Source organism: Hakea prostrata, chromosome 7, assembly GCF_041222555.1.
Source record: "Hakea prostrata isolate BN-2017 chromosome 7, UWA_Hpros_2, whole genome shotgun sequence".
NCBI classification, from domain to species: Eukaryota; Viridiplantae; Streptophyta; class Magnoliopsida; order Proteales; family Proteaceae; genus Hakea; species Hakea prostrata.
Window position 1 is genome coordinate 14,958,453 of NC_142606.1, and position 26,201 is coordinate 14,984,653.

Consider the following 26,201-nt stretch of genomic DNA (forward strand, 5'->3'; position numbering starts at 1 on the left):
ATCCTTTTTCTGTCGTTAAGGTGGAGAATTGAACCAAGAATTCTCTTTCTTCATCATCAATCGAATCATTGTTCGCGACCCAGGATTCTATTTTATCATCAATCCAATCACCGTTCACGTTTTTTCTTTTTCTTATCAATGAATAGATCTCTTTACTTGTACAACTTAAATGTCTCGTATTTCTCGAAAAAGTGATTCGATTGATGGGATTTGGTATGATACTTATGAGATCGATGATATTGATGAGATTGATATTCAAATATTTATTCTTAGAACGGTATTGATTTGACCCCATAAGCGGGACCACCACCCAATAGCATGTTGCAGCCCGAACCCCGTATTTCTTTTAGAGAATCTCCTAATTGTTCCGGAGCAACTAGAAAGAGATTCTTTAACCGAAAGAATTCCGTTCAAATGTAGGATACCTATCCGAAGTTTTTGCAATTAAATCATGTATGATGGAATCATCAAAGATTTGATCTTTTCGAACTCGTTTGTAACTCACTAGAGGCTCGGGAAGCAAAGAGAAGATGTGTACGAATGAGATATCCAGCAACAAGAAGAAGGAAAGGGATTGAATAGAAGAACTCCCGAGCATTTGGTGATCTCAGATGTGTCCATATCAACGGAACGGATGACTCATTATTTCGATGAATCATTTCTTCGACAGAAGAAGATTATGGAAACACTTACTCGAAATCTCACTTATCGATTCCATTGTGGAAGACACCATTTTTTCGGAGGAATTGGCCATGATATATCTGATCCATGCATAATATCATGAAAAATAGATAAAAAATTTGTGATTGCTACTTAGTATCGGCAATAGGTCTGAAAAAGTATCTAAAAGGGTGAAATTTAGATATTTGCACCTGTCAAGTAAAGGAACCATGGCATATATGTTTGGAACATATTCCATTTTGAGAGATTTGAAAAAACACTATCTCGTTGAAAGGTTCTATTCATCTGCCGTTTCTCAACGCATTTCTTTAGACAAAGACTCCGTTTTTTCCTCTTTTCGGATGGTAAATATTTCTAAAAACATAGAGTGTGAATCAAACCCATGTTTGTTTGAAATTGAGATACTGATGCTAGTTCTTCCCTTCTGAATCAGATTGATTCATATCTAAAAGAGGTTGACAATAAGTTCTTTCAAAATTGACTATTTGCCCCTCTCGTTAGGGGTGTTCCGGAAATGTCTGCGATCGAGTAAATAGCTCTACGAACGAATGGATCGGATCGAATTGGAAAATGGAAAGATTTGTACAAGTTATACGTTTCGCCACCACTTTGTGGAAAATCGTTAGGTATGAATATTGTTAGATACCAGTGACTCGATTAGTGAAATAGTATCTCTCTCCAAAAAAGCTTTTTTTTTTTACCGACGCACAAAGAAAATATTTTGTTGCGAATGAACAAGATATTGAGGAATTGTCCATACGTAAGATCATAATTATTGATACGGGCCTTTTCCACATAAAAAGGGAATCTTTTGTTACAATAGAACCAGAAGTGATGTGGATTATTCAAGAATCGAAGTCAATTTGCTTTATAAAAAGAAGAGATCAATTGAACTTCTATGAAATGGTTTCACGGGATTCAGCCAATTGTCTCGATCGTGGGATATCATTGAGAAATAGGAATCAGTGTTATCAAAGGATTTCCTGCGATTATTTGTAATATGGAATGAGTCAATCATCCACTTTGGTATCTTATTGAACAAAAATGGTGATATTGTTCCTCCATTGATCAAGAATTTCGATTTTTGGGAAGTATCATGATCAGCCAATAAGAAGGGTTTCAATTTATTCAAATGAACGATTTGAAGACCTATTGATTCTAACAACTGATTGCAGAGTTGATCATTCGGACCTTTCAATTCATAGATGTGGATCTCGGACCTATGAATGGGGATATTCCCGAAACTCACAAAGAAAAAGGGTTCATCCGATTTAGAAAAGTAACAGCTTCTCAAGAGGCTTTGGTAATTGCAAATTGGTTCAATAATTTTAGATTAGTTGAACTCAAGAAAGCATTGATTCAAGTTATTATAAATAGCTGTTCACATGGTTAATGCATCACATAAAGATATCTAGCCTACAGTCTACAAATAAAAGGCAACATAATCAACAGACTTATGGATTGAGGAGCTTCCCTTGACCTGGGATCAACTGATCAACCCTGCCTAATATTTTTTTTTTTTTAAAGGGGAAGGTTGGGGGGAGGTCAGATGGATTGTTTGGTGTTGGGGGGGGGGGGGGGGGGGGAGGATGGCGTAAGGGATTATCCTTGCGACACCCTAGCCCGCCCCCTAAACAACACAAGTCAATTACAGTTAGGCAGTGTTCAACCACAGAAATTGTTCATAATAGATTGGCATAATAGGTGCTGCATATACATATAGATTTCTAAACACGCTACTAAAAAAGACTTTCTACAGGACCAGCCAAGCCTTTTAGTGTTTGTTCTTTACATCTTGATCTATCTTATCTTACCATCTTTACCACCAGTTACCCCATGTTCTGTTATTAAAGTAGTCTTAGACCAGGAAGAAACTAGTAGTTGTCAGTGCAAGAGAGAACACTATAGAAATCATAACACAATAGATTCAGGATAACTGCAAGTTTTGCCTTCAAAGAAAAATTCCAAAGATCTATAGTAAGTTGCGTACACATTCTAAATACCTTGCTTGATTTATGGAGCATCATAATCCTTCTAGCCTCTTGAACCTCCCTCATGAGTCCTTCCATTTCCTGGCAAATTAAAAAATAAAGAAAATAAGAATTGTACACACTAAAGAGTAAGATGGCTAGTATGGAACTGTTGCACTGGCTGAATAAAAATAAAAGGTGATTCTTGCTAACAAGGTAGTGCAACCCTTGAACGGGATGGTACAGCATCTACACGCTAGCAAGTTGATACCCCTAACTTCCTTCTTAAACCAAGAAAAAACCCTTCATCTCCAAAGCACTTAATACAATAATAAATAATTTAAAAAAATGAGAGAAGGTGATTTTTGTTCGTTTTGCCCGCACGCAGGGGGAGTGGAAGGGAGGGGAACCACTATGCCTACTGAAATCAACCACTTCAAGCTAGCATAATGGGTAACAATGTGATGAACAACGCTACATCCATTTTATCAGTAAAATCAAATCCCAAAAAATGTGAGCAAAATGAGCTAAAATTAAAAAGATAAATTTTCCATTGTGCCTTCATTTCTCCCTAGTTTAACTTTGTAGTTCTATAAAACTCTACATCAAATGTTAAGCCACTTTCCTTCCTTGCAACTGACACAATTTCATCAGTGGAAACACGTGGTCCTCCATGCAGTCCCATGAACCACCACATGTTAGCTTGTGAAACACTAAACATGACAGGAAACAGAGACAATTAGATGCTTTACAGCAAAAGGAACCCCATATACTTGGAGACCAATCCTTTCACCTACTAGTGCTCCAAATGATCAACTGCATTACTTGGTCACTCCATCAAAAAAGTAAATAATATCACAAAAAGTAAATAATGGAAAACTTGGAACCCACTGGTCAAACAAGAATAAATATAATTGTGAATGTAGGGGTTTCCATTTGTCGGTGTGTTGCTTTTCATGAAATTCTTGACATAAAATTTACGAAGGAAAAGTAGATATGCAAAGAGTTGAAAATCCATTAGTTGATTATCAATTTGTAACAATTCATGCAGAATACTGTCATTCACCTCTGCTAGTTCAATGCAAGTTTGTATTTACCTATATATTGTGAACCAGAGTCCAGAGAAACGTCTTGGTGAAGCAAAAAGGTTGCTCCATTGTGACCAATTGGTCATGAGTTTGAATTAGAAAACAGCAACTCTAGAAAGGCAGGGATAAAGCAACTTACACGATCACCTCCAAGGTACCAGATCTCACTCTCGAGGGCAACCTCGCCCTTGAGAAAAAGCGAGATCTCGTCCAAGTTGGCGAGATCTTGCTTGAGTTCTGGAATTTTTTCCCGGGCCCATCTTCTTCCCTTTTCTTTTTCTTTTTTTGGGGGGGGGGGGGGGGGGGGGGGGGGGTAAGGTCAAGTGGGTATTTAGCCTATTTTAGGCATTCTAAACACATTGGTGGACTTAGATTTGTGAGAAAACAACCCAAAGAATGAATTCTAATTGATAAGTTTGAAACCGAAATGCAACAAGAATGAACATGCAAGTTTATAAAACATCAAATATAGAACCATTAGGACATATAAATGAAAAGCAAGTGATAAAATACATCAAATAACTTAAATATCAACAGAATTCCACCAATATGAGTACAATAAAACAATACATTCTTCGACTCTAGAGAATACAATAATACAACAATCATAAGTTCATAATAGAAGTGTTGGGTATGGCTCATGCTTCACATTTTTTCTTTTGCCAACAAACTTCCAAAATCAACTTGGGAAACTATCGGCGAGATGGAAGGCGAGACAGGTCGAGTCTTGCTTGATTTATGGGACTTAAAAGCACTAAGATCTCGGGTCAAACTAAGATCTCGACTTGACCAAGATCTTGGTCGAGATGGGATGTTTCGTGAAATTCAACCGAGTCTCGTCTAGAGCCTTCAAAAAGGCGAGATCTTGCTGCCCTGCAAAGACCAGAGCCACGCACATTTTGACCAACTTGGTGTCTATGAATCCTGAAAAAACCATTGTGAATGAAAATATTTTTATTTACAAATCAAAATAAATGAATAGTTACCACACTTCAGGTATTTAGCAATGTTTTATTTTCAGGTTCAAGAAAACCCCCCAACATTAGAAATTGAAAATTGCACATAGTTGGAAACCTATGTTTTCATTTTGAATTGAGGGGTTGATTCTTTCCTTCTATAATTTAATTGACCTATTTTTATTGGATACAAATAAGTTGTATTTGCTTATTTACGAACAATAACCTAAGAAAATGAAATTCATTTTACTTAAATGTGATCAAGCATTAATAAGTTACCTATAGGGACAAGTAACACATTGATGTGAACAGGGTTAAGCCCCCCTTGGCCGAAACCCTAATGAGAGTATTTGGTCAAAACCAACCCTAAATAATTGCTGGTTTTCATCTTCAGAATATTCTCTCATTTTTTGAAGAATTTCAGAGAGTTAGGGAGTCTAGTTTGAGTCATATAAGAGTTCCTGAGTCCTTATTTTCTTTTGATTCCAACATAAGTCAATTAGAGTCTTTAGTTAAATAGAATTTAGCATATGTCAATTAGTCTTTAGTTAACTAGGATTTTAATTCAGCATGTATAATAGCAGTTGTATGGTAACACTTCTTGCTCATTTCTTAAAAATGGGCAAGAAACCATTTTTCATGTTTCTATGTCCATTCGTCATTTGTGAGTGTTGAAATCTTGTATGGTTGTACTAGAATGGGCATGTTTCTAAGACCAAAAAAAAAAAGAGAGAAACTTGAGAAACTTGTATGGCATGCATAAAACGGGTACTTCTTTTAATAAAATCAGATAAAAAAGTAACAAATATTTATCTAAACTTAAACCCAAAATTCTTCACAATAAAAAAGTATTACATATATGGTTGTTCAAATAAAAGTATAAACCCAAGAATACACAAGCATATGTTTCAAGGGATTAGATGGCAATCCCGCTGTTGTTGCCAACTGATTTGCAATCGTCTTCTTTAGGCTCTCCGTTTATCTTGCTTCATTATGATTGTTGTTACTTCCAAGGGGAGATACGAAAGGTTTTGAGATGACTTCTTCAAGTATACAATTGCTATTAGCACGTTGCTCATCAAGGATATAATGGATCAACTTTAAGCCCATATTTATTTGCACTTGTAATGGATGAATTAACCAAAGACATTCAAGACGAGGTCCCTTAGTGTATGCTTTTTGCTGATGATATTGTGTTGATTGATGAGACTCAAGTGGGGATTAATACCAAGTTAGAATCTTAGAGAGTAGCTTTGGAATCAAGAGGTTTTAAATTAAGGAGAACAAAGACAGAATATCTAGTTTGTAACTTTAGTCATGATTGGGTAGACGATACGGTGATGAAACTTGACGAAAAGGAGATTCCTCAGATTGATTCTTTTAGGTACCTAAGTTCAATCATAAATAAAAGAGGTGATATAAAGGATGATGTTTTCCAAAGAATTAAAATAGGGTGGATGAAGTGGAGAGGTGTGTCCGAGATCTTGTGTGATCGACATATTCCATTAAAGCTTAAAGGAAAATTCTATAGGACCGTCGTTTGACCAGCTTTGATGTACAATGCAAAGTGTTGGGCTATTAAAAAAAATCATATAAATAAACTCAGTGTAGCAAAAATGAGGATGCTAAGATGGATGAGTGGCAAAACTAGGAAGGATAAGATAAGGAATGATCATATTAGAATTGATCTGGGAGTTGCTCCAATAAGTGATAAGCTTCAGGAAAGTCATTTGAGGTGGCACGGCCATGTTCAACGGAGACCTATAAATGCCCCTGTACGGAGAAGTGATATAATCCAGATTAAAGGAACTAGAAAAGCTAGGGGTAGACCTAAGATAATCTTAAGAGAAGTGGTGAGAAAGGATATGCATAGCTTAGACCTTGTATCTAGCACGGCCTCAAACAAAACTGATTGGAAGGCAAGAATCCATGTAGCCGGTCCCATTTAGTTGGGACAAGGCTTATTGATGTTGATGTTGTTGACAACAAGCAATCACAATTGATACCCAAGAAGTTTTGTTCTTTTTGTGAGGCCTAGGAGAGACAAGTTAAGAATGGATTGCCCACAGATCTTCTGGCCAGAATCCAGATTACCAGAAATTTTTGAGGGCATGAAAAGGCATGAGCGATTTGCAATCTTTTCTCCATTACTAAATCACAATATATTAATTTCCTTTAACACCAACAGATGGCTTCACTCACATTTTCACACCAGTATATTAAAATTGGTTTTCTGGAGAAGCAATATAAACAAATATACCAATGAACTGTGAAGAAACTAATAGAATATACAGAAAGAAAGCTTTTGTGCTCTGTATAATATATGATAAGAATCTCAAGTCCTTTCTACAGAAAAAAAGCCATAAAAATGGTCTATCGCTGGTTAATTATGTTCTGTTATATGATGACAGATAGCATGGTTTCAATTCTTAATCTCTCTTAACAACTAGAAATCTAATTGAAAGTTTCAGATCAGATCTTCAATTCTTGTCACAGAGAAGACAACCAACGTGCAGGTTGACTTTCCAATTTTCTAATTTTAGCTGTTTTCTAATAACCAAGGTAGGTAAAAACCTAAAAGTTATCAAGTGTTTGAGAATTTTGAAGAAATAACTGTAATTGGTGTTCCAATTACAACTTTCTTTTTTTCAGTACGAACATAACAAAAGCACATAAGAACAAGAGATTCAATACTTTTCAGTACATCAAAAGTCAATTGTTGTATGCATCCATTGTAAAAGCAAATACTCTCTCGCTAAACTAAGACTTGGAGATGCCACACAGCATATTGAAGAGACAGATTAATACTTTCCAGATTTGAAACAAGTCTGAAGGGAAAAGGAAGTTCTTAAACATAATGAATAATGGGGGAGAAACTGACACACATAATGCAAGGGAATTAACTCTTATATATCTGCAATACTAAAAAAAGCATGATGGTTCAACATGTCAACTACATGAAACAAAGAACATGAAAGAATTTACGAATAAATTAAATGGAGAGAGAGAGAGAGAGAGAGAGAGAGATGATGATGGAGAAGTAAAATTCAAAGAAAAACAAATTTGAAAATAACACATCTGATTACATAGATCTAAATCAATTGAAAAGATGATGCAGAGACTACACAATATAAATCGAGTATGAGAGAACCAGTACCAACAATGCTGACAAAATACAGGAGACCAACAGAGATTTCGATATCAGATCTCTAATTTACAAGCTCATAAAAATTCCAGTAAAGAATTAAATAACAAAGTTTGCATTGAACATCTTAAGAATCTAATAGAACAAAAAGAAAAACCAAATGAGAGAACAAAACTCTAGCAACTTCGATCGCACTTTGCACTTGAGAGCAAAAGTTTCGCACAGGGGTTATGGATGGGAGTTCAGGGTTAACAAAGGGGTTGTATTGTTTTTGAGTCAAAAGACCCAATTGCCCCCAAGTAACGTCTTTGGCCAGGTTCAAGAACAAGTGTTTCTCCACCTTTAAAAGAAAAACATGCCCGTTCCAAAAAAGCTTGGATTTGGTGTTTCTCAAAACTGAGGAAGAAGTGTGCCCATGTGCTGGTTCATCCCATTTTGTAGAAATGGCACACAAGAATTGAACCGGTTTGCCATACAACTTTTTCACTGTTTTCATGTCCAAGATAGAAAAACAAGAAACGGCAATGTTTCCATACAACTCCTTAGAGTCCATTAGATCTTTTATCATTTATTTGGTCAGCTGTGATTCAATGTAATGGGATCCTAATCTATGAAGGAGTCCCACTTCAGTTTAGAGTCTTTTAGTAGGCTAAAAATAGTCTATTCTTTCTTTATAATCCTTAAGTCTGATTATTGAATAAAATTTGCGTCAAGGATCCTGACCTTGTTGAGGAGAACACAGTTGAACAATTAAGAGTCTTGTTCAAGATCAGCAGCTCCATCAAGAATTCCAGCTTTCTTCTTCAAATTCCTAGCAGCTATCGTCAATGACAGCAAACCTCCAAGTAAGTACATGCCCCCAGCCCCCCTCCGCTTCCATCGTATAGCACCCCTAGCCCCTCTCTCCATTGGAGGTCATCCCCACCCCTCTCCCTTCAATTCAAGCAGCCCCCTACCCCTGCAAGACCTCCCCTGCCCCTCCCCTGTTCTGCACAAGCAACCCCACCCCCTTCCCCTGCTGCCGCACCTGGGCAGCAGCACTCCCCCCACAACACCGCCATCGCTTCCCCTGCCCTACAACATTCCCCCTTCCCTTCTAACCCTCTCAGCCCCTCTCTCTGCCTCTTCTTCCTTGTGGCAACAAAACAGAAAAAAAACGAAAGGAAGGAGAAAGGAAAAGAAAAAGAAAGAAAAGAAGAATTAGAAGAAGAATGAAAAGAAAAGAAGATCACAAGAGCACCCCCTCCTAACGTTGCTTCCTTTATCTCTTTTCACCCATCCGCTGGCTTCCTACCCTTCCAAAACACTAACAACCCACATCTCTTCCATCTAATTCCAAATTGTTTATATTGTTTATCCCTTTTCCCAAACCCTTCCCCTAACCAATTGTAGGATTCCCTTCCCTCCCCTTTTCCCAATTAATCCCAACCCATATAGGCTTTCCATATAATTTTAGATTGATCCTTTCCATCCCATATCAATTTAAAATAATGCCTACCATAATGATCTAAAGTCTCACCCATGGAGATCTAGTAAACTCCTAAATTTTCCCTAACCACCCAAAGTGGGCTACTAAACTCTTAGAATTAAACACCTATTCTTGACAGATAGTAAAGAAAGGAATTTGCAACACTTGAAATATGATTAATCATGCATGTAAGACAGCGAAAGTAGAGAAATAAACACAATAAGTCTTACTGGTAAACACAACAAAACAAGAATCAATAGGGAAACAAGGGGATGGGGATCTTGGCACCATAACACTAAATTGAATGCAAGGGTATTAAGAAACTTAAAGAAAATAGAGCTATCCTAATCAATATCAGATTTCTAACAAGGAATTCAACAATTAACAATGTAAAGGGAGTCTTGGGAAGTTTATGTTTTAAACAAAACTACTACCAAAGACTAAATGAGAAATATTTAGAGAGAGATAATGTTACCTGCTGATCCTAGCTGCAAAACAGGGGTTAAAAAGCATTTAGGAACACAAATAAGAGAAAGAAAAAAATATTTTGAAGTAGTGGTGAATCCTAGGAAATGAGAAAAATATATTTTGAAATAATGGTGTATCTGAGGAATGAGAGTAGATGATAGGAGAGAGGGAGAGAAAGAAAAGAAACAAAGAGAAGGGAAGGGAGACTAACAACAGAAAAATAGACTGCCGTATAAGGGAAAGAGGGAAGAAAAAAAAAACAAATATTTTTTTTTGCAAGAAAATTAGAACAATCGTGGGGTTTGGGGAAGAAGAAAAAGATTTCCAATAAAGAAACTAGGTCTTTTTTTAGACAAAAAAAAGAGTAGATCTTTGTAGAGGAGAGCAAAGGGAATTTTTCTAGTGGGAAATAAGGGTGAAAGGAGGAGAGAGAGAGCATACCTAGAGAGAGGGGAAAGAAATAGTACCGCCAGGAGAGAGAGAGAGAGAGCAGCGTGAGCTTCTTTTCTAATTCTTTTTTTTATTCATTGATTGCCAAAAAACAAATTCCATACAAGGTTTAAATAAAAAAGTTGATCCCTCACAACCCTACATGTTTAATTCCCAAAATAACCCCAACTTAAGTTGTATATATAACCCAAACTCAAAACAATTCAAAATTGGGCCAAAATAGACTTTAGGCCCAGCTCATAAAGACTCAAACATGAAAATAAAATATTTCAATAGTAAACTACTACCCAACCCGCTAAGACTAAGGAAAATAACATGAAAAACTGCTTATGAGCAATGTTTCTCATCGAACCATCCAATACCCTCCGAACTCATCATCCATCCACATAGATGTTGTCGTGGGATGATCTCTACGTCGGTGTCGCCGGTAAACTCGGAATTGCTAACTGATGTCCTCATCACCCTAACCCTGAAGTTGGGTTTCCATCACACGTTCCACCACATTTGTACAAGTTCCAATGGGGCCAGTGAAACTTATACAGGGATTAGGTAGAAACTAGAGAACTATGGTCAAAACCCCCAAAACCTAGTGGAAACCATTGTTTTTTAAACGGCTTAACTAGTCTCGGGTTTCTGGGATTAGGTAGAAACTAGAGAAATCTTGTCAAAACCACTGAAACCTAGTTGAAACCAATTTTTTTTAAACGGCTTAACTAGTCTCGGTTTCTGGGAAAACCGAGATACCTTAGTGAATCTAGTGGTTCCAACTTGCGATGTCATTACCTAGATTATTTCCAGCTCTTATCTCCAACAGGCCATAGTATATATTACTCTCTCTCTCTGTTTCAACATTTTTTGTTTTTGTAGCACAGCTATATTGGCTTTCTTGTATTGGCGTTCTTAAAGAATTTTCTTTCATATCTGCCTGAAAATGGACTGCACTGAAAGGAACTTATAGGGTGCTTCTGATTGGTAGAAACCATTAAAGATGAGATGAGTAAAACAAGCCATGCTTTATAGAGCAGATTATTTGTTACATATATACTGATACAATATGGTTGAGATGTGGCTGTTAAAATGGATGAGTGTCAATGACAAGAATCAGAAAGAAATGCATTCACATAAAATGTAGAGCTTTGGGCCATATGAGAAAAGATGAGGGAAAATTCACTCAGCTTCAAGAAGGTAGAATAAACACTCACTGGCATCCAGTACATCAACTAAGAGTTGCATGGTGCAAAAAAGCACATGTCAATACATTCATAAAGGTATTGAATGCTTACAATTTTTTAAAGAAAAAAGAAAAAGAAGCATGACGATGGAACAATTAGCCAATTTTCCGAGGAAGAAGTTATAGGGCAAGGTACGCACCCAATGAATGAAGTTCGGTACAATTAATTCTACAAAGCAACTAAATCTTTGACCATTGAAGACAATTTGAATAACCCCATATAGCAGAAACACACCGAAAAGGAAAGAATATGATTTGCAATGCAGAAAGCTATCGTAAATGCCAAAAAATGAAAGATATTCCAAAATTATTGAATAATAGACACTGCACACTTGCAAGTAAAACATGTAACGATATTTTAGAAGACCCAATGATCCTAATCATAATAGTACAGCAAAAAGAAAAAAGAAAATCAACTTCAAAAGAAAAATGATAAGATATCAAACCAACAACGAAGAGACGGATCAATTGCATAGTAGAAAAAGTATATCATTCAACTCATACAAACCTGCTTCCCAAAAGTTTGAGAAATCCGTTCTTGTTCCTGGAAGGCCTCTTCTACTCTCTGTACTGCTGCTCTAGCTTTTTCAATTTCAGAGAGAGCAAAAGCTCTTTCATCATCAACAAGTTTCTTAGCATCCTCAGAAGCCTAAAGATGACGAAAATTGCTTATTAATTTTACAAAACTGATTTAAATCGTCCACAAAAAGACACATTTTAGTTTAATTAAGAGAAAACACAACATTGAATGTTTAATTGATCAAACAACACAGGTGAGACAAGCATGGATCTATAGAAGTAAAACACCATAGTCAACGAGACATTGAACACCATTCTTCACAATATAAACTTTCAACAAAGGAGAAAATCGAATAAATATTTCCATAGTATTCTTCTCTGCCTTCTTGAGCAGAGTTGAGCCCCCCACCCCCTTCTTTTTCCACTGTTGCTATATTATTTATTCATCCAAAATCTATTGCATATATAGTTTGTAATTAAATTATACAGTTCATGTAGATTGATGAACTTCACAAGGTTCACAAGTTACCACATGGTAATGGTAGACATGGCCATATGGGCTGCTCCATTTCATTGAGGTTATTATTATCATCACTGATCAACTTAGAGCCTATGATGGTACATGTATATCACAGGATTTTTAAAATCATTCAAAGTAACCCCAAATTACAAAAAATGCCACTACCCACCAATATAGAGCAGTCAAGGCTACTAGGATTTTCATAACTCTTAAAAATTCAGGAGCTGTTTTACACCGATGCACATGCTCATTTTGAACTCAAATTTGACAAATGAGAAGCATCAGATATCCTTTATATGTGGTTCATGAATTTCACAAACTTACCTAGCCATCATGAACATTATAAGAACCTATTTGTTGATATCTTTGGGTAAATTCAGCAGTTGCAAGAGTCACTAGGGAGAAACTAGAAGAAGACCACAAATTAGAGGTGTAAATGCCAGTTGAAGAAAAAAAGAAAAGCTCTGGAAAAGACATCCTGTACACAGCAGGGATATCCTTTACAAATACAAAACAAGTAAAGAAAAGGGTAATTGTTAATTGGATGCAGCTTTATCAGACCTTACTGACATCCAGAAAAGGCATTATAAGCTCAGGAACCTTGAAATAATGAGTACTAGTATGAAATTCCTTAGGGAAGAATACTGCCTGCAAAGAATGATGGAAATAAGTCATCACACCACTATCTTCACAGTTCAGGAGGTTCAACTCCTAAGTCTAAAGAGAATGGTCATGCGTTTCGCAACAGTGATACAGAAACAGATTAAGCATTGTATCCTCCATAAGCATCACAATGAATGTTTACGTTCTTCCAGATTGAGCAAGCATTGGGGCTCAATTCACCAATTGAGAAAAGAAAATTTGAAAAAGATCGGGCTGAAATTACTAATGTGGGTGCAATTCAGATTTTCAGCCTTTCAGGGTTATAAACGTTCAGTAAGTACCGAAATATGGTTTCACAGATAGAATTAACCAACGCTCACAAAGTGTGCTTCCATAGCTTCCCAAATCCATTTCACCATTTTAATTTTGCTTTGTCTTCTATACTCCTATTTCACACCTAGAGCAGAATGTTGGAAAGTTATGAAGCACATAACATTATGGTTGATGCCCCCACTGTTTTGTGTTTTATATTGATATTTAACGTCCCATGCCCACCCCCTTTATTTCTTTGATACCATGCTTTTCTCTCCCCTAAGATCAATGTAGCCGATTCCTTTAAGTTTGGGTAAGGCTATGAGTGGCCACGGTGTTGTATTTTCTACATCCAATATGTCTCCAGACTCTCCACCATTTTTGGTTGTTGAGTCTCACTAAGCCGACAAGAAGGATGTTTCTCATATCATTAACCCAAGAAATTACCGCCATGAAGGTAAAATTTAATTTCTTCGACTCCAGATAATCAGAAAACAACAAAAGAATTGGTGGAGTAAGACCTCCAATAGACTATACAGGTGTCACTAACAAGTATATGCATGACCAAGTGACAGATACAAACATCTTCACTTTGGATGATATGGAAAAATATATTTTGATGCAGAACTGCAAGTCCTACATCTGCAAGAAGAACAGGAAGTAGTTAAGTGTCCAAGTGGTTTCTTGTTTAGTAGGAATGCCTATGGAGGGTTAGTAAAATGGTTAAGAACTTGACTTCTCAGTTGAGTGGTCATAGGTTCAATCCTTGCCGGCAGCATACGCAATATCCCCATCCCTAAATTCCCTATATATAAAGGGCGTCCTTGTACCCAAAAAAAAATTTTGAATTAGACCAAAGCAGGTTGAACCAGTGACTTGACTTATGTTGTGGCGTACATTAATCGTAATTTAGTGGTCATGGGAAAAATTAATCGGTTGGATGACCTTCTCCTTATCAATGTAACAGAGTTCGGCCACAGAGGGGGTCGGGGAGTCTTTCCTACTCCTTCTCTGCATAGGAGTTTTGGCCCTCAGTTCCTATGAATAAAGGAATTGTGGGAGAGCACTCATGGCTCATAACTCTGAGAATTTCTCCGCTTTGCAAAGTTGTTACAATTGTTTTCTCCATTGAAGGCTTGGAGCTTGTCTCATGCCTAATCAAGGCTGATGTTACTGGTGTATGATCCAATCAACACCTTGCAGTGTGAAGCCTGGGTTGTTCTCTGAAGCTCTAACCAGGTTCACGTCTAACATCTATTTTTTTTTTCCAAGTTCCTCAAACAAGCTCCACAGAAATTCTGCAACAATACTAAGCTTGATAACCCATTCCCCCTCCATTTCTCGGCCACCTCTAGCCCTTCCCCTAACGCTCATGATTCTGGCCCAGCCCTTTGTTCCTCCTCCCCTCTCCCCTCATCTGAGCTTGTCCCATCCCCTCTTCTGGAGCCTAATCTCAACTCCATTTCGGTGATTGCGAGTGATTCTGGGGGGTTCTTCTGACCTGAGACCCTCAGTCTACCAAAGGACTCCACCCCCTTTCCGATGACTTCATTGTTGAGCTCCCGCCTTTTAGGAAAAAAAAGTGTTTTGAGTCTTGGGTTTGTATTGCCTTTTTATTCTCATCCTGTGCCTAGTCCTGGCCATGTATTTTGCTTTTCTTAGAGCCTTTTGGTTTCTGTAGGGCTCTTCCCTTTCCTTTCCTGTTGTTTTCTCCCCTTCCCCTTCTCTCCTGTTGGTTAATGAATTATTTTTTCAACCAAAAAATATAAGGCTTGATAAATCAGTACCCTAATCCATCTTCTCCTATACTGCCAACTACCAAACCTTGGCATTCACCCATCTAAATACATAACACATCAAAAACCACCATATTTGGATCAAATTTACCTCCCAAGGAATAATCAATTCAAACTCCTGTCTTCCCATCCTAAACCCTAGATTCCATCATTATTCTCTTCCCAAAAACCCAGAATCCAGACCCTAATTTGCTTTCAGTTCAATTACAACACTGTCTCAACCAATCCTGATGGATTCTCCTAAATCACCACTTCACATAACCCATTCAGCAAATCCTGTCCCTAAGTTGACCAAAAACCCTAAATTTGACCAAGCCAAACTTAATTGTTCATGGCAGACTGGGATTTTAGTTTCTAATCGATATTGAAAAAAGAATTCCACAGATTAACATGGCAGGGAAAGCATGAAGGATAGATGTCTGAGGCGTTGAAACTTTGACTAATATAAAAGAATGCTATTTGGACTATCAAATATTAATTGCACTTCTATGCATTAAAATATTAAAATAACATGCATAATTTTGGATTTAACTACTTAAAGGGAGAACCAGCATCAATTTTCAAATAACTGCAAATAAATCACAGAAAGCTAGCATGGAAAAAATATCCATGAGCGAACTTGGAGCGGGAACCCATAACATTACCACTTTAAGAAAATTTGCCAGCTTTTTCACTTCAGATTTTTCTTGAATTAGCTCCCCTTCTCTTTCAGTCAATGGTACGGCTAAAGCTTCCACCTGGAGTAGAGTACATGTCCCAAAGTTCATCATAATACCCAAATTGAAAGCAAAAAAAAGAACAGAATAGTTAATTTAATCATCAACTGAGAATTCAAATCAATATCATCAGAGGAAAATGACCAAAGAAATTCTCAAGAGTCCAAAGACATGGGAAGTGAAGTGAAAAAATTTTGAAGGCTCTGAGCTAAAAACACCTATGATTTCAAATATAGCTGGATTGCAGATGGCATGAAACAGGATTATTACACTGTACACTCACATTTAGTTTGGATAAGGCAGAAATTTACTGTGTCCATAAAAAAAATATCTGGTAAAGACAAGACTACAAAAAGGGACCCACTTGAGAAGTGAAAAGAAGATTCTGATGGCCTTCGATAACTTTAAACAGAGTTAAATCATGAATGCCACAAAACAGAATCAGTGCACTCGGATAAGGCATAGTTGTATTCATTTGATCATGATCTGCATTTCGGTAGTTGCAAGGAGAGAAGAGGACGAACGTGAATACATAAGGTTAACAATCAGCATTGAAAAACCTTTGGTTATACCATTAAACATGAATGCTGAAAATTCAACACAAAGGAAGCAAGAATGAGATCGATGTAGCAAACCATGTAATTCTGATAATTCTGAGTAAAAATGAGGCAAAGTTCAATCTTGTTAAAACTAAAGATGTCATGACTACTGTATTCTTTACCTGACATAATGTCATGACTACTGTATTCGTTACTTGACATACTTAGGATAAGGTAAGCATTTATTCCTTCACTTGGCATCATCCCAACTTTACACAACATCCTAGAATGCGCAAAGCCTGAATCTCATAGTTGATTATCAAGGAATCATAAAATATTCACTGAAGAACCAAACATTTTGCATCATACATTATAGCCAATATTTTCTGCCTTATAAGATTTTCATTTAAGTTTTAAAGGAACACATCAATCAAAAACCAATCCAGATGCACCTCTTTATTTCATCCCTTCTGATTTTAATTCTCCATGAAGCACACAATGTCCTCTATATCACCTTCTTTATTTATGATTGAGCCCATAAACCTAAAGTAATCACTTAGCCAAATCTCCCTCATCAATTTGTGACACCTCATATCCGTCATAGTGTAACAACATATACACCCCCTTTGTGCTACTTATCTTAAAACCGCCTTGTTCTAAGATTGACGTCCATAACTCCAACTTGGTGGGGTTAATCCCTACTTTTGTCTCACCTACCAAAAAAATATTAAAAAAAAAAAAAAGGCAACCCCCCCCCCCCCCCCAAAAGGAACTTTATCTTGAATGCCTTTTGTTTAATTGTACATGTCAAATGTAAAGGAGAAGAGCTTAAAGCTAATCCTTCATGCAAGACAAATATATTTGGGAATTTAGTAGCTTGCCCCCCCCCCCCCCAATTGTTACACTAACCACCACACCAACATGTAGCTTCTGTTACATCCAAATTGACTTAAGTGGCAACGGAAAATTTGTTTTGTTGGCCAGTTTCTCATCTCCAGACCGTCCTTCCAAATTGTACTGGCCTCACTGCGCAAACAATAGAAAGCAGAGGGGGCTTTGCAGTCCTACCTACTTGACAATGGTCTCTTTGTATTCCAATTCTCTAATGACAACACCAAACACAGCACCCTAGAAGGAGCCCCATGGTTAGTCAGCAAGAAAATGACATTCCTCAGACAGTGGGAGCTGCACCTGCAACTCAAAAAAATTGATCTAAGCACTACTTCAGTTTGGATAATTTGCTGGCTTTGCCTGTACACCTCTAGAGCTCAAACATACAGAGCATAATAGATTTGGTTCTAGGCTCTCCCATCTACATGGATGCCAGAATAGTAAAAATGAACAAAATCTCCTTGGCTCAAATTCGTCTTGAACTATTCATTGCAAAAACCCCTCCATCTCAGTACATATCATGGAAGAAGATGGTATAGGGTTTGACCAACCCATACATTTTGAAAACCTCCTCCTCATTGCACCCACTGTGGGATCTTTGGCTATGATCCCTCAAAATGCTCCATGAACAATCCTCATCCTTTACCATTGTCCCACTCTTCCTTCTCCACCTCACCTCACCTACCAAACCCTTCTGCTAATTGCCCTTCCTCCGCCACAGTTGATACAACCACCTTCCCTCACTTGCACCTCACCCCTCTCAAGACCATAGTTGAGGTAGGACTCCAAGCCCTTCCTCTGCTATTGTCGTTATCCCCTAAACACCTTGACCACTAAGGCGATGACCATGTTGCAAATTCCTGCTTCAACTCAACTCCCTAATCAGATGATAAGATACAATCAAAACCCTCCACCAGAGACTCAACCGGATGCTGATCATGACCCCAGCCACAGATGGTGGAGATCATGATGTTGCCAACAACGCCAACAAGGCCATCCTGCCTTTGGACCACTACCATCCAGATGTGACCAAGTGCCCTCTTCGATCGAGACCTCTATTATTCTATCCCTCCCAACGCTACTTTGAGGGCCACAAACACCTTGGTCCCTCTGCCTAAGGAGTTGCAGAACCCTGAACGCCTCCCTGCTATTATTGCGCCTAATGAACATATTGCAGTTGTTGCCATCATTGTTGTAATGATCTTTGTCAAAGAGTCATCCCCAAGGACTAACGATTTCATCTATTTGTGCACCACCTGCCACCTACTAGGAGTTAACCTTGTTGACCCTACCATTTTGGGGCTTGCCATTGCCTTTCCATGAGTAACCCCCTCCCCAAAAGACCTTTACTAACCCATCCCTTTCTTCGCTTCATCCCCTGACCTCCCCTATCATTGAACTATCCTTTTTCCTCCGTTATCTCCTCCCCGCATCATCACTCCCTTTGGTTTCCTCCCCCTTTTTTCCGGTGACCTTCCAATGGGGCCCACCACCCACCTTTCCTTCTCCTTTTTCTGTTGCTCACTATGCCATCCCTGCGAGTGCCACTCCCCATTTCCCTCTTTTCTATATCTCATCCTTCACTTTTCCTCTTACCTCTAATTCTGACAACCATAACACCATCCCTGCAAGCCCAACTCTATCTCAGTCAAGCCTATCTTGTCCACATCCCTCACTTTGTCTCACCCAAGCCCATATGGTCCACCCCTAACTCTGTCTCACCCAAATCCATCTAACCCACCACCAATCCAATTAAATGAGTCAAGTCCCCTTGATTCACCCTCCAACATAACCCACCTAAGCCCATCTAACCAACAAACCTCCAACCCATCCCTAAATCCACATCTTCGAGCCCACCCCATTGATTCTAGAACCAACCCCCAACCCTCCACCAAAAGCCCTCTCCTCCAATCTCAACTGATTTCTACATCCTTGTCATCAGCCATTACAATGAGTCCTTCTAATCTAAGGATTTTCTTATGAGCTTGGCTGGCCCTTCTCCATCCTCATTCCCTTTAACTCCTCTTAGTGCCAATAGCCTAAGTAGCCTATCTCTAGTAATCAGGACGCTTCTCCATTGTGTGATAAGGATGTCTTTAAGGGTACCCCTAAGACCGAAATCTCAACCCCTTTGTATGCCTCTGACCATGACAATGGTAGGAGAAGCAACCAGATTACCAAGAGGCATTACCAAGTTAATGGAGATTTCCTTGTTGATTTCAACTCTTCAAGAAAGATGAAGAAAAAGTTTTTTTTTTTTTTTTTTGGGGGGGGGGGGGTCTTCTAGATTGATAGCTATCCCCCACCCCCCTAGTTGATGATACCCCAAGGAACAAGCTCATTGTTGTCTCCTGGGATCTTAGTTCTTCTTTTCGGTCTTCTTTTTAAAGACTTTGTGCTCCCTTTTCCTCTATTAATATAATTATTTATTCATCCAAAACAAAAAAAAAAATTAATAACTCTCAAGTTTTTATTTCAATTTGCAATTTCGTCAATGAGAGTGAACTCTTTCTTATAAATTGTTCAAATAAACATAGTATGATTATATTGGTACTTAATTTATAGTCTTCGAGGGAACAATCTCTATTTCATCATTATATTACTCGTTAACAACAGCGTACACTTGCATTGCTATTTTCACAATTTGCAAACCAACAGCGCCACCTCTTCTCCAAACAATTGCTCTGCTCCATGTGCCTCAGGCGCTACTGCATTGCAAATTGTGAAAAATAGCAATGCAAGTGTATGCTATTGTTAACAAGTAATATAATGATGAAATCAAGATCATTCGGCCTCAAAGACTATAGACTATGCACCAATCAAATAATATGCTGATTCTATTTAAAAAATTAATAATAAAGAGTTGATTATCATTAACTAAATTGCAAACTGAAATAAGAACTGAGATTTATTAATAGCCAAAATCTTAGGAATCGGATTTGACCATAACTAATCCTTCCTATCTTTATCCAACATTATAATATGAAATATTTTCCTGATTGATAGTTGAGATTCCCTTCCATATCTAACTACTCTCTCTCGAGAACTAAAAAAAATTCTCTCAATCGCTAAGCCTTAACTCTCTATGCTTGAATTATAACAAATAAGAAATCTTAAGTTCTCGCCATAAATTGAACATCTATAGAACACGGTAGCCCACAATCCATGTAAGTACATCTCGTAGAGTTCCTTGGAGCCCACATAGGAAAGGGACAAATCAGGTTACAAGAGCATATCCTCAAAAAAAATTTTCAACTTCGATGAATCCTTGCTAAAAAGCAAGAAAGGCCTACGCTCCTTTTGTAGTATGTTTAACAAATCAAATGATTAGTGGCCAATTAATCAAAGGCAATTAGTACAAAAATAAATACTCAATCAATGGAAAAATAGCGACGCATCAATGGAAGGATGGGGGGATCAAGTGGAATTGAAAAGGGTAGAGAACTCGACAAAGTTAAGCTGGAAAGTTGTCACCACTCAGTCCACATCGACGCGAAATTCACGGTTCATCTTTCCATGGAGAAATTCAAGATCTATTATCCGGATAAAGAGGAACTTACTGTTCGCACCGACTGCCACGCCATCATCAGCTTTTTCAACAAAAGCTCCAATCACAAGCCATCCAGAGTACGGTGGATGCAGTTCACCGACTATATAACCGGCTGTGGGCTTACCGTCAAGTTCGAACACATCAAAGGATCACACAATACCCTAGTTGATCAACTATCCAGAGTTGTTGGGCTCCTCATTCAAACATCATGGATGCATCCGGATCAGAACATCAAGCCCCTGAGCCCTGGTATAAACAACCAGAGCCCATTTACTATGGACCAGAACCTCACCCAGCAGAGCAGCTGCAGAACGCAAAAGCCAGAGCAGCCCTCGGTAGCGTCTTTTGGCACGCTACACCAAATTTGTACAAGCGCCCTGGCCGAGATATGGACGTTATCCACCAGTATGTCCACGCCCTCACCCTGTATCACACATACCCCAAAAGTGGCAAACAAGACTCTCAATCCCGTGGAGCCCTTGCCACTATTGAGTTCAAACTACTTGAGCGACTTGCCCGAGATCTCCACACCCTCGAGCATCTCCAAGCACTCAAGCAACATGAGTTCTCCCGGCACGCCTGCAAAGACAACTGGTGGGGCGACGTACTCCCAACAATCCGGTGGGAAACTGCCAGGCTGGCAAAACTCAAAGAGGAAATGATTTCTCTCTTCCTGCACACGGAAAACACATCTCTCTGAAAAGCAGCTTTCAGTCGCACTACGGAAAGCAGTGACTGTGGGCCACCCCCACATGTGCCCTTTTATTTTGTCCAAAGTCGTTTGTCGTGGTCTGCGCACCACTTTGTCAAAAGTTGTTTGTCGTGGCCTGTGACCACCTTTGCTTTTTCTTTAGTGGTCTTCGTGCCACTTTGAGTGCAAATGCACCGATGCTTATGGTAGACAACGTTGTCGTGGGTCCCTGTGACCACCTTTGTTACTTTTTCTTTAGTGGAGCCCTCCGCCTGGCGCTTACTTCTCCTTTGAGTGCGGTTGCTATAAGTGCACCACCGAACCCATTGTATAGGGATAAGAACAACCACCGTATCCCGATGGGGCCCACATCCTAAGCGGCACCCGGAGCGTAGGTGTTGACTTCATGTGGGATATATAGGATCATTACATTGAGATGTGCAAGACACCAACTCCAAGACCGGAGTGGAAAGGGCAAGTCTTACCCTTGTCTTGCCGCCATTTGGTTAGTCCACGGTGAGGGCCTGTAATCCTTTCTCCGTTGACACAAGTTGAAGGTTTTGAGTGCTCCTTCTAGGGTGAATCTTTTAGGGTGGGGTTCATCTCTACGGACTTCGGATTTTGTTTGGCATGAGTGAGTAAACCCATTTGGGTTTAGGGTTTAGGGATGGCGGGGGGGGTACTCCATTTTCTCGTATCTAAAAACCTGGTATGTTTCAGTTTGTACTGGCCTCACAATTCCTAAACGGATATCTCCCCAATTGGAGTGAAGGACTGATAGGTCTTGACTTCGTGTGGTGAACTGCTGATAGGATTATACATCCATTAGATGTCCTGAATCCACCAACTAGTTTTCACTAGCAGGAGTGGAAAGAGGCGTGTCACACCCCTTAGTCTTGACCGACCATTTGGTTATTCCACAGTGAGGAGACCCTGCTAGGGTTTGTTTGGTTAATGTACCCTGGAACACAGGTTTAAGGTTTATTTTGAGTGCTCCTTCTTAGGGTTGAAAAGCTTTTAGGGTTCGGGGTTTAGGGTTCACAATTACGGATCTACTATATACACTTTAAGGAAATGCAACAAGATTTTGCCTGCTTGATGGCCCACAGTGGTGTTGTCGTGGCGACATTTAGTGATGTAAACCAGATTCAGGTCCGAATTAGGGCCTAGGGTAGCTTGCCCAAACCCTACAGCCCTCTAGTACCAGTAGGGGTATTTTGCTATTTTGCGATTTTTTAGTTGAGTCCAATGAGAGTTTAGTTTGGTCCAGCAGTTTGTGGGACCCTAGATCTACTTTTGTTTTTGAATTTAAGCCCAAATTTGTTAAGTTATTGCAGAGTCCTTGTTAGGTTAGGATTCCTAAGTTGTCCATATCTACTCTTAGAATTCAATTTGGATACCTCTAGAGTGAGGTATGAAGGTTGCTTCTGTGAATTGAAGTCTTTAGAGTAAGGAGTTTTAGCTTATAAAGTAGCCCTAGTGTGAGTTCCTTCTAAAGGCTATAAATAAGCCTCTCTACAATGTAACAAACCAGTTAGTAATTAATGAAATTAGGTGAGAACTGAAGATGATAGATTTGGAGTTGTGGGTTCCCTTAGAGAACTTGCAGCTACTATTTGAAGAAGTTTTCTGCAGAATTTTAAAATTTCCAGTTTCCATCTTCTTCCTCAAGTAAGTAGAAGAAGCCCCACCCAGCCCTAGCCCCCCTTCTCCCTTTCCCCACCATTAGATCTGTCCCAAACTTCAGGAACATCATTCCTCTAATCCTAGTGACCTTCCCTCCCAATTTCAGCCCAATCGAACCAACCTAAACCCTAGGAAAATTCTGCAATTCATCTTCTCCACTAGAAACCCTAAAATTACAAATTCCTAATTCTCTTCAACCATTCATCCGAACCCTAAGTCCTTCTAGAATTAACTTCTTTCAACCCTAATAGACACTCGACCTAACCCTAGCCCAAACCCTAGAAGCCCTAGTTTTTTAAGAAACCTTAAAATTTTGAAAACCCTAAACTTGAATTTCAATTCTAAAACTAAAATTACAAGAAGGTTTCAGACTTGGTTCACTAAACCCTAGCCAAACCTAATCCTAACCCCTGTTCAACCCTAGCACCCATAAATCAGCCAAATACCTTCAACCGTAGGGTACTATAGACCCTAGAAGACTGTTGATTCTCAGGAAGAAGATCTTGGGTGGGCCTAGATCTAGGGCATTACATCCACTTAGTCAAACCCTAGACCCGGTTCACATCACTTAGTCATTCAAGACTTTGGGCATAGGCGCCTTGTTACCTTGACAACAATGCTCAAGAACATTACAAATTTTTAATTTGCTATAATGTTATATATGAAGAATCAAAATAAAGAACCATAAGAAGCATCACTAACCTTATTACTTCATTGGAATATTTACCTCATTGAAGTTGAGAAGTTGTCTACAGCCTTAAGATTTGAATGGTCAATTACTAGCATCACACTAGATACAGCTTCAAATCTGAATTGAAATTGACTTGAAATCTTACGGAGAAAAGTTCTTTGTAGGGGGAGTGCATCACTCGTGCTTAGAAAAAGAAGGGGACAAAATTACCACCCACCCCCACTATGCAGACACAATGCTCCCATGGCCCAAGTGGACACAGGGGCCACACACCCTAACAGAGAGCCCCAACCCCAATTGACTCTTACATCTTTCAAAATCAAGGAATTAAAAAACCCACTTACATGTGTTTCATCGGGTATATGGGAGATAAGAAGGAACCAAATATTATACAGGAATGAAGAATTGCAAAAGTGTACCATAGAGATAGCCTCCTCAACATCATTTTTGTTTCGACCTGCCACACGCCCTCTCAAGGATTCCAAAGCATCTCTGAGCTTCTTCAAAAGAACATGTTTCTCCAACGAAGCTGCCTCTCTGCGTCTAGCCTGAAATTCCATGAAAGTTTTATGATTCCAGATTCTGAATCCAGCCCTAAGTAAAAGGAAAACCTAAATCTATAGTTTGTATTCAACGTTTCTAAGTAAAAGCAATATTGCATAAAAGGACCAAAAACGAGACATTCAAACTTAACAGACACAACCTCATCAGATAATTTAGCAGCAGCAGCTAAGCCCCTCTCAAATTTACTAGCAAGATCACGCACAGACAAACGTTTTTGCTGCTCTATCAGCTGGGCAGTCTCCAATGCAACAACTTTCTTTCATGGATGGTATCTCCAGACCTTCCTTTGGCTCTAAAGTCTGATTGTTAGCACCAATCTTATAATTTGGAAACCGATCAGAGGGGAAGGTCACATCGGCTGCAACTGATGGAATCGCATCTCTCTGCATTGTATTTCCAAAATCACGACTTGTCCTCGTCATTGTTTTGAGATAATCCCCTGCTCTTCTCTGAAAGCAACAAAGATAACAACAATGAACACCATAGCCTTACGAATAAATGAATAAATAAAGCAAACTCAACTTTCCTGGCTAGTTACAACCTCACAGCATGGAATCAAAAGGTCAATCAGCAGCCCACTCAACCACTAAATAAAACATCCAATCATCAATAAGGAAGGAACATCTAACTTGTCAATTTTCAATTCTTATCCGAGAGTAATTGAGATTAAGACCTCAAAATAGCATTTACGCGGCTAATCAAATATTCTTAGTAAACGAGTTTCCCTTTAGACACCAAAGACGAGACGAGTGGGAAAACCCTCACTCAAGGCAACGGAAGGATCGAGATTTGAACTGTCACCCAGATTCACAAATATTAATTTTCGAAGATGAGTGTAGCAATTTCCAGACAGCAACTTATAAGCCACCTTTTCCTACTGTCACCTAGTTGATCTGTTCTCCAACCCCCCCCCCCCCAAGCGAACCTTAAGTCCAAATATTCACAGTAAAACGCACCGTTCACAAGAAAAAAAACAAACGGAACCCTCACACTACCTCTGAAGCTTGATCATACAAAAGCCAACAAGATGAAGACAGAAGAAGAAAAGGGAAAAGGCTCTTCACAAGTATCGTTTCCCGTGCAAACAGAAACAGTCAAGAGTACGGAAGTCAGCTCTAACAAACTAACTCATATTCTTATTTCGCAGATTCGTGAGCGCGAGAAAGAAACAAAACTCAGAGAAAGGGCACCCAAAACAGATGAAAAGATTCTTTGACCTTGAAATTCAACTCTGAGAACTAGCTAAAATACCTAATTCCTGGATTCGTGCGTGAGAAATGGAGGAATCAAAACCAGAAAGAAACAGCAACAAGAACAGATGAGGAAGTTGAGAGAACTCTCACCGATCGTCAAGTGATCCAACGAATCATTAAAGAAAATAATACTTTTGGTTGTTGGGTGATTTGAATCCTTAAAAGGGGCCCTCACTGAATCGATTTCTTCTGATGTTGGAAGAAGACCGCGTTTTCTCACTTTTGGCAGTGAAGCAAGGGAAAGTAGTTTAAATAGCATGATTGCAGCGAACGGCGTTTGCTTTTCAAAAAGGGAGGGAGCAGGTTTTATGAGCGGGCCTTCCCACGGGGTAACGACATAACGTACACATGGCCTATCGGCCCTATCCATTTCACGAGTCCGGGCCTGATAACAAATTTGAGAAAATTACATG

The 26,201-nt window shown here is 38.9% G+C and overlaps 1 protein-coding gene across 1 annotated transcript in view; it reads right to left on the bottom strand.

The window, feature by feature from the left end:
• LOC149010067 (stomatal closure-related actin-binding protein 1-like) overlaps positions 1 to 25,748 on the bottom strand; it is a 37,435-nt gene extending 11,687 nt beyond the window's left edge. The window contains 7 exon segments of the mRNA XM_089161350.1: positions 2,685 to 2,753; positions 11,966 to 12,106; positions 15,852 to 15,944; positions 24,391 to 24,519; positions 24,675 to 24,788; positions 24,790 to 24,984; positions 25,531 to 25,748. Coding sequence (XP_089017476.1) covers positions 2,685 to 2,753; positions 11,966 to 12,106; positions 15,852 to 15,944; positions 24,391 to 24,519; positions 24,675 to 24,788; positions 24,790 to 24,957 — 714 coding nt within the window. The 5' untranslated portion in view covers positions 24,958 to 24,984; positions 25,531 to 25,748.
• Positions 25,749 to 26,201: the final 453 nt, after the last annotated feature.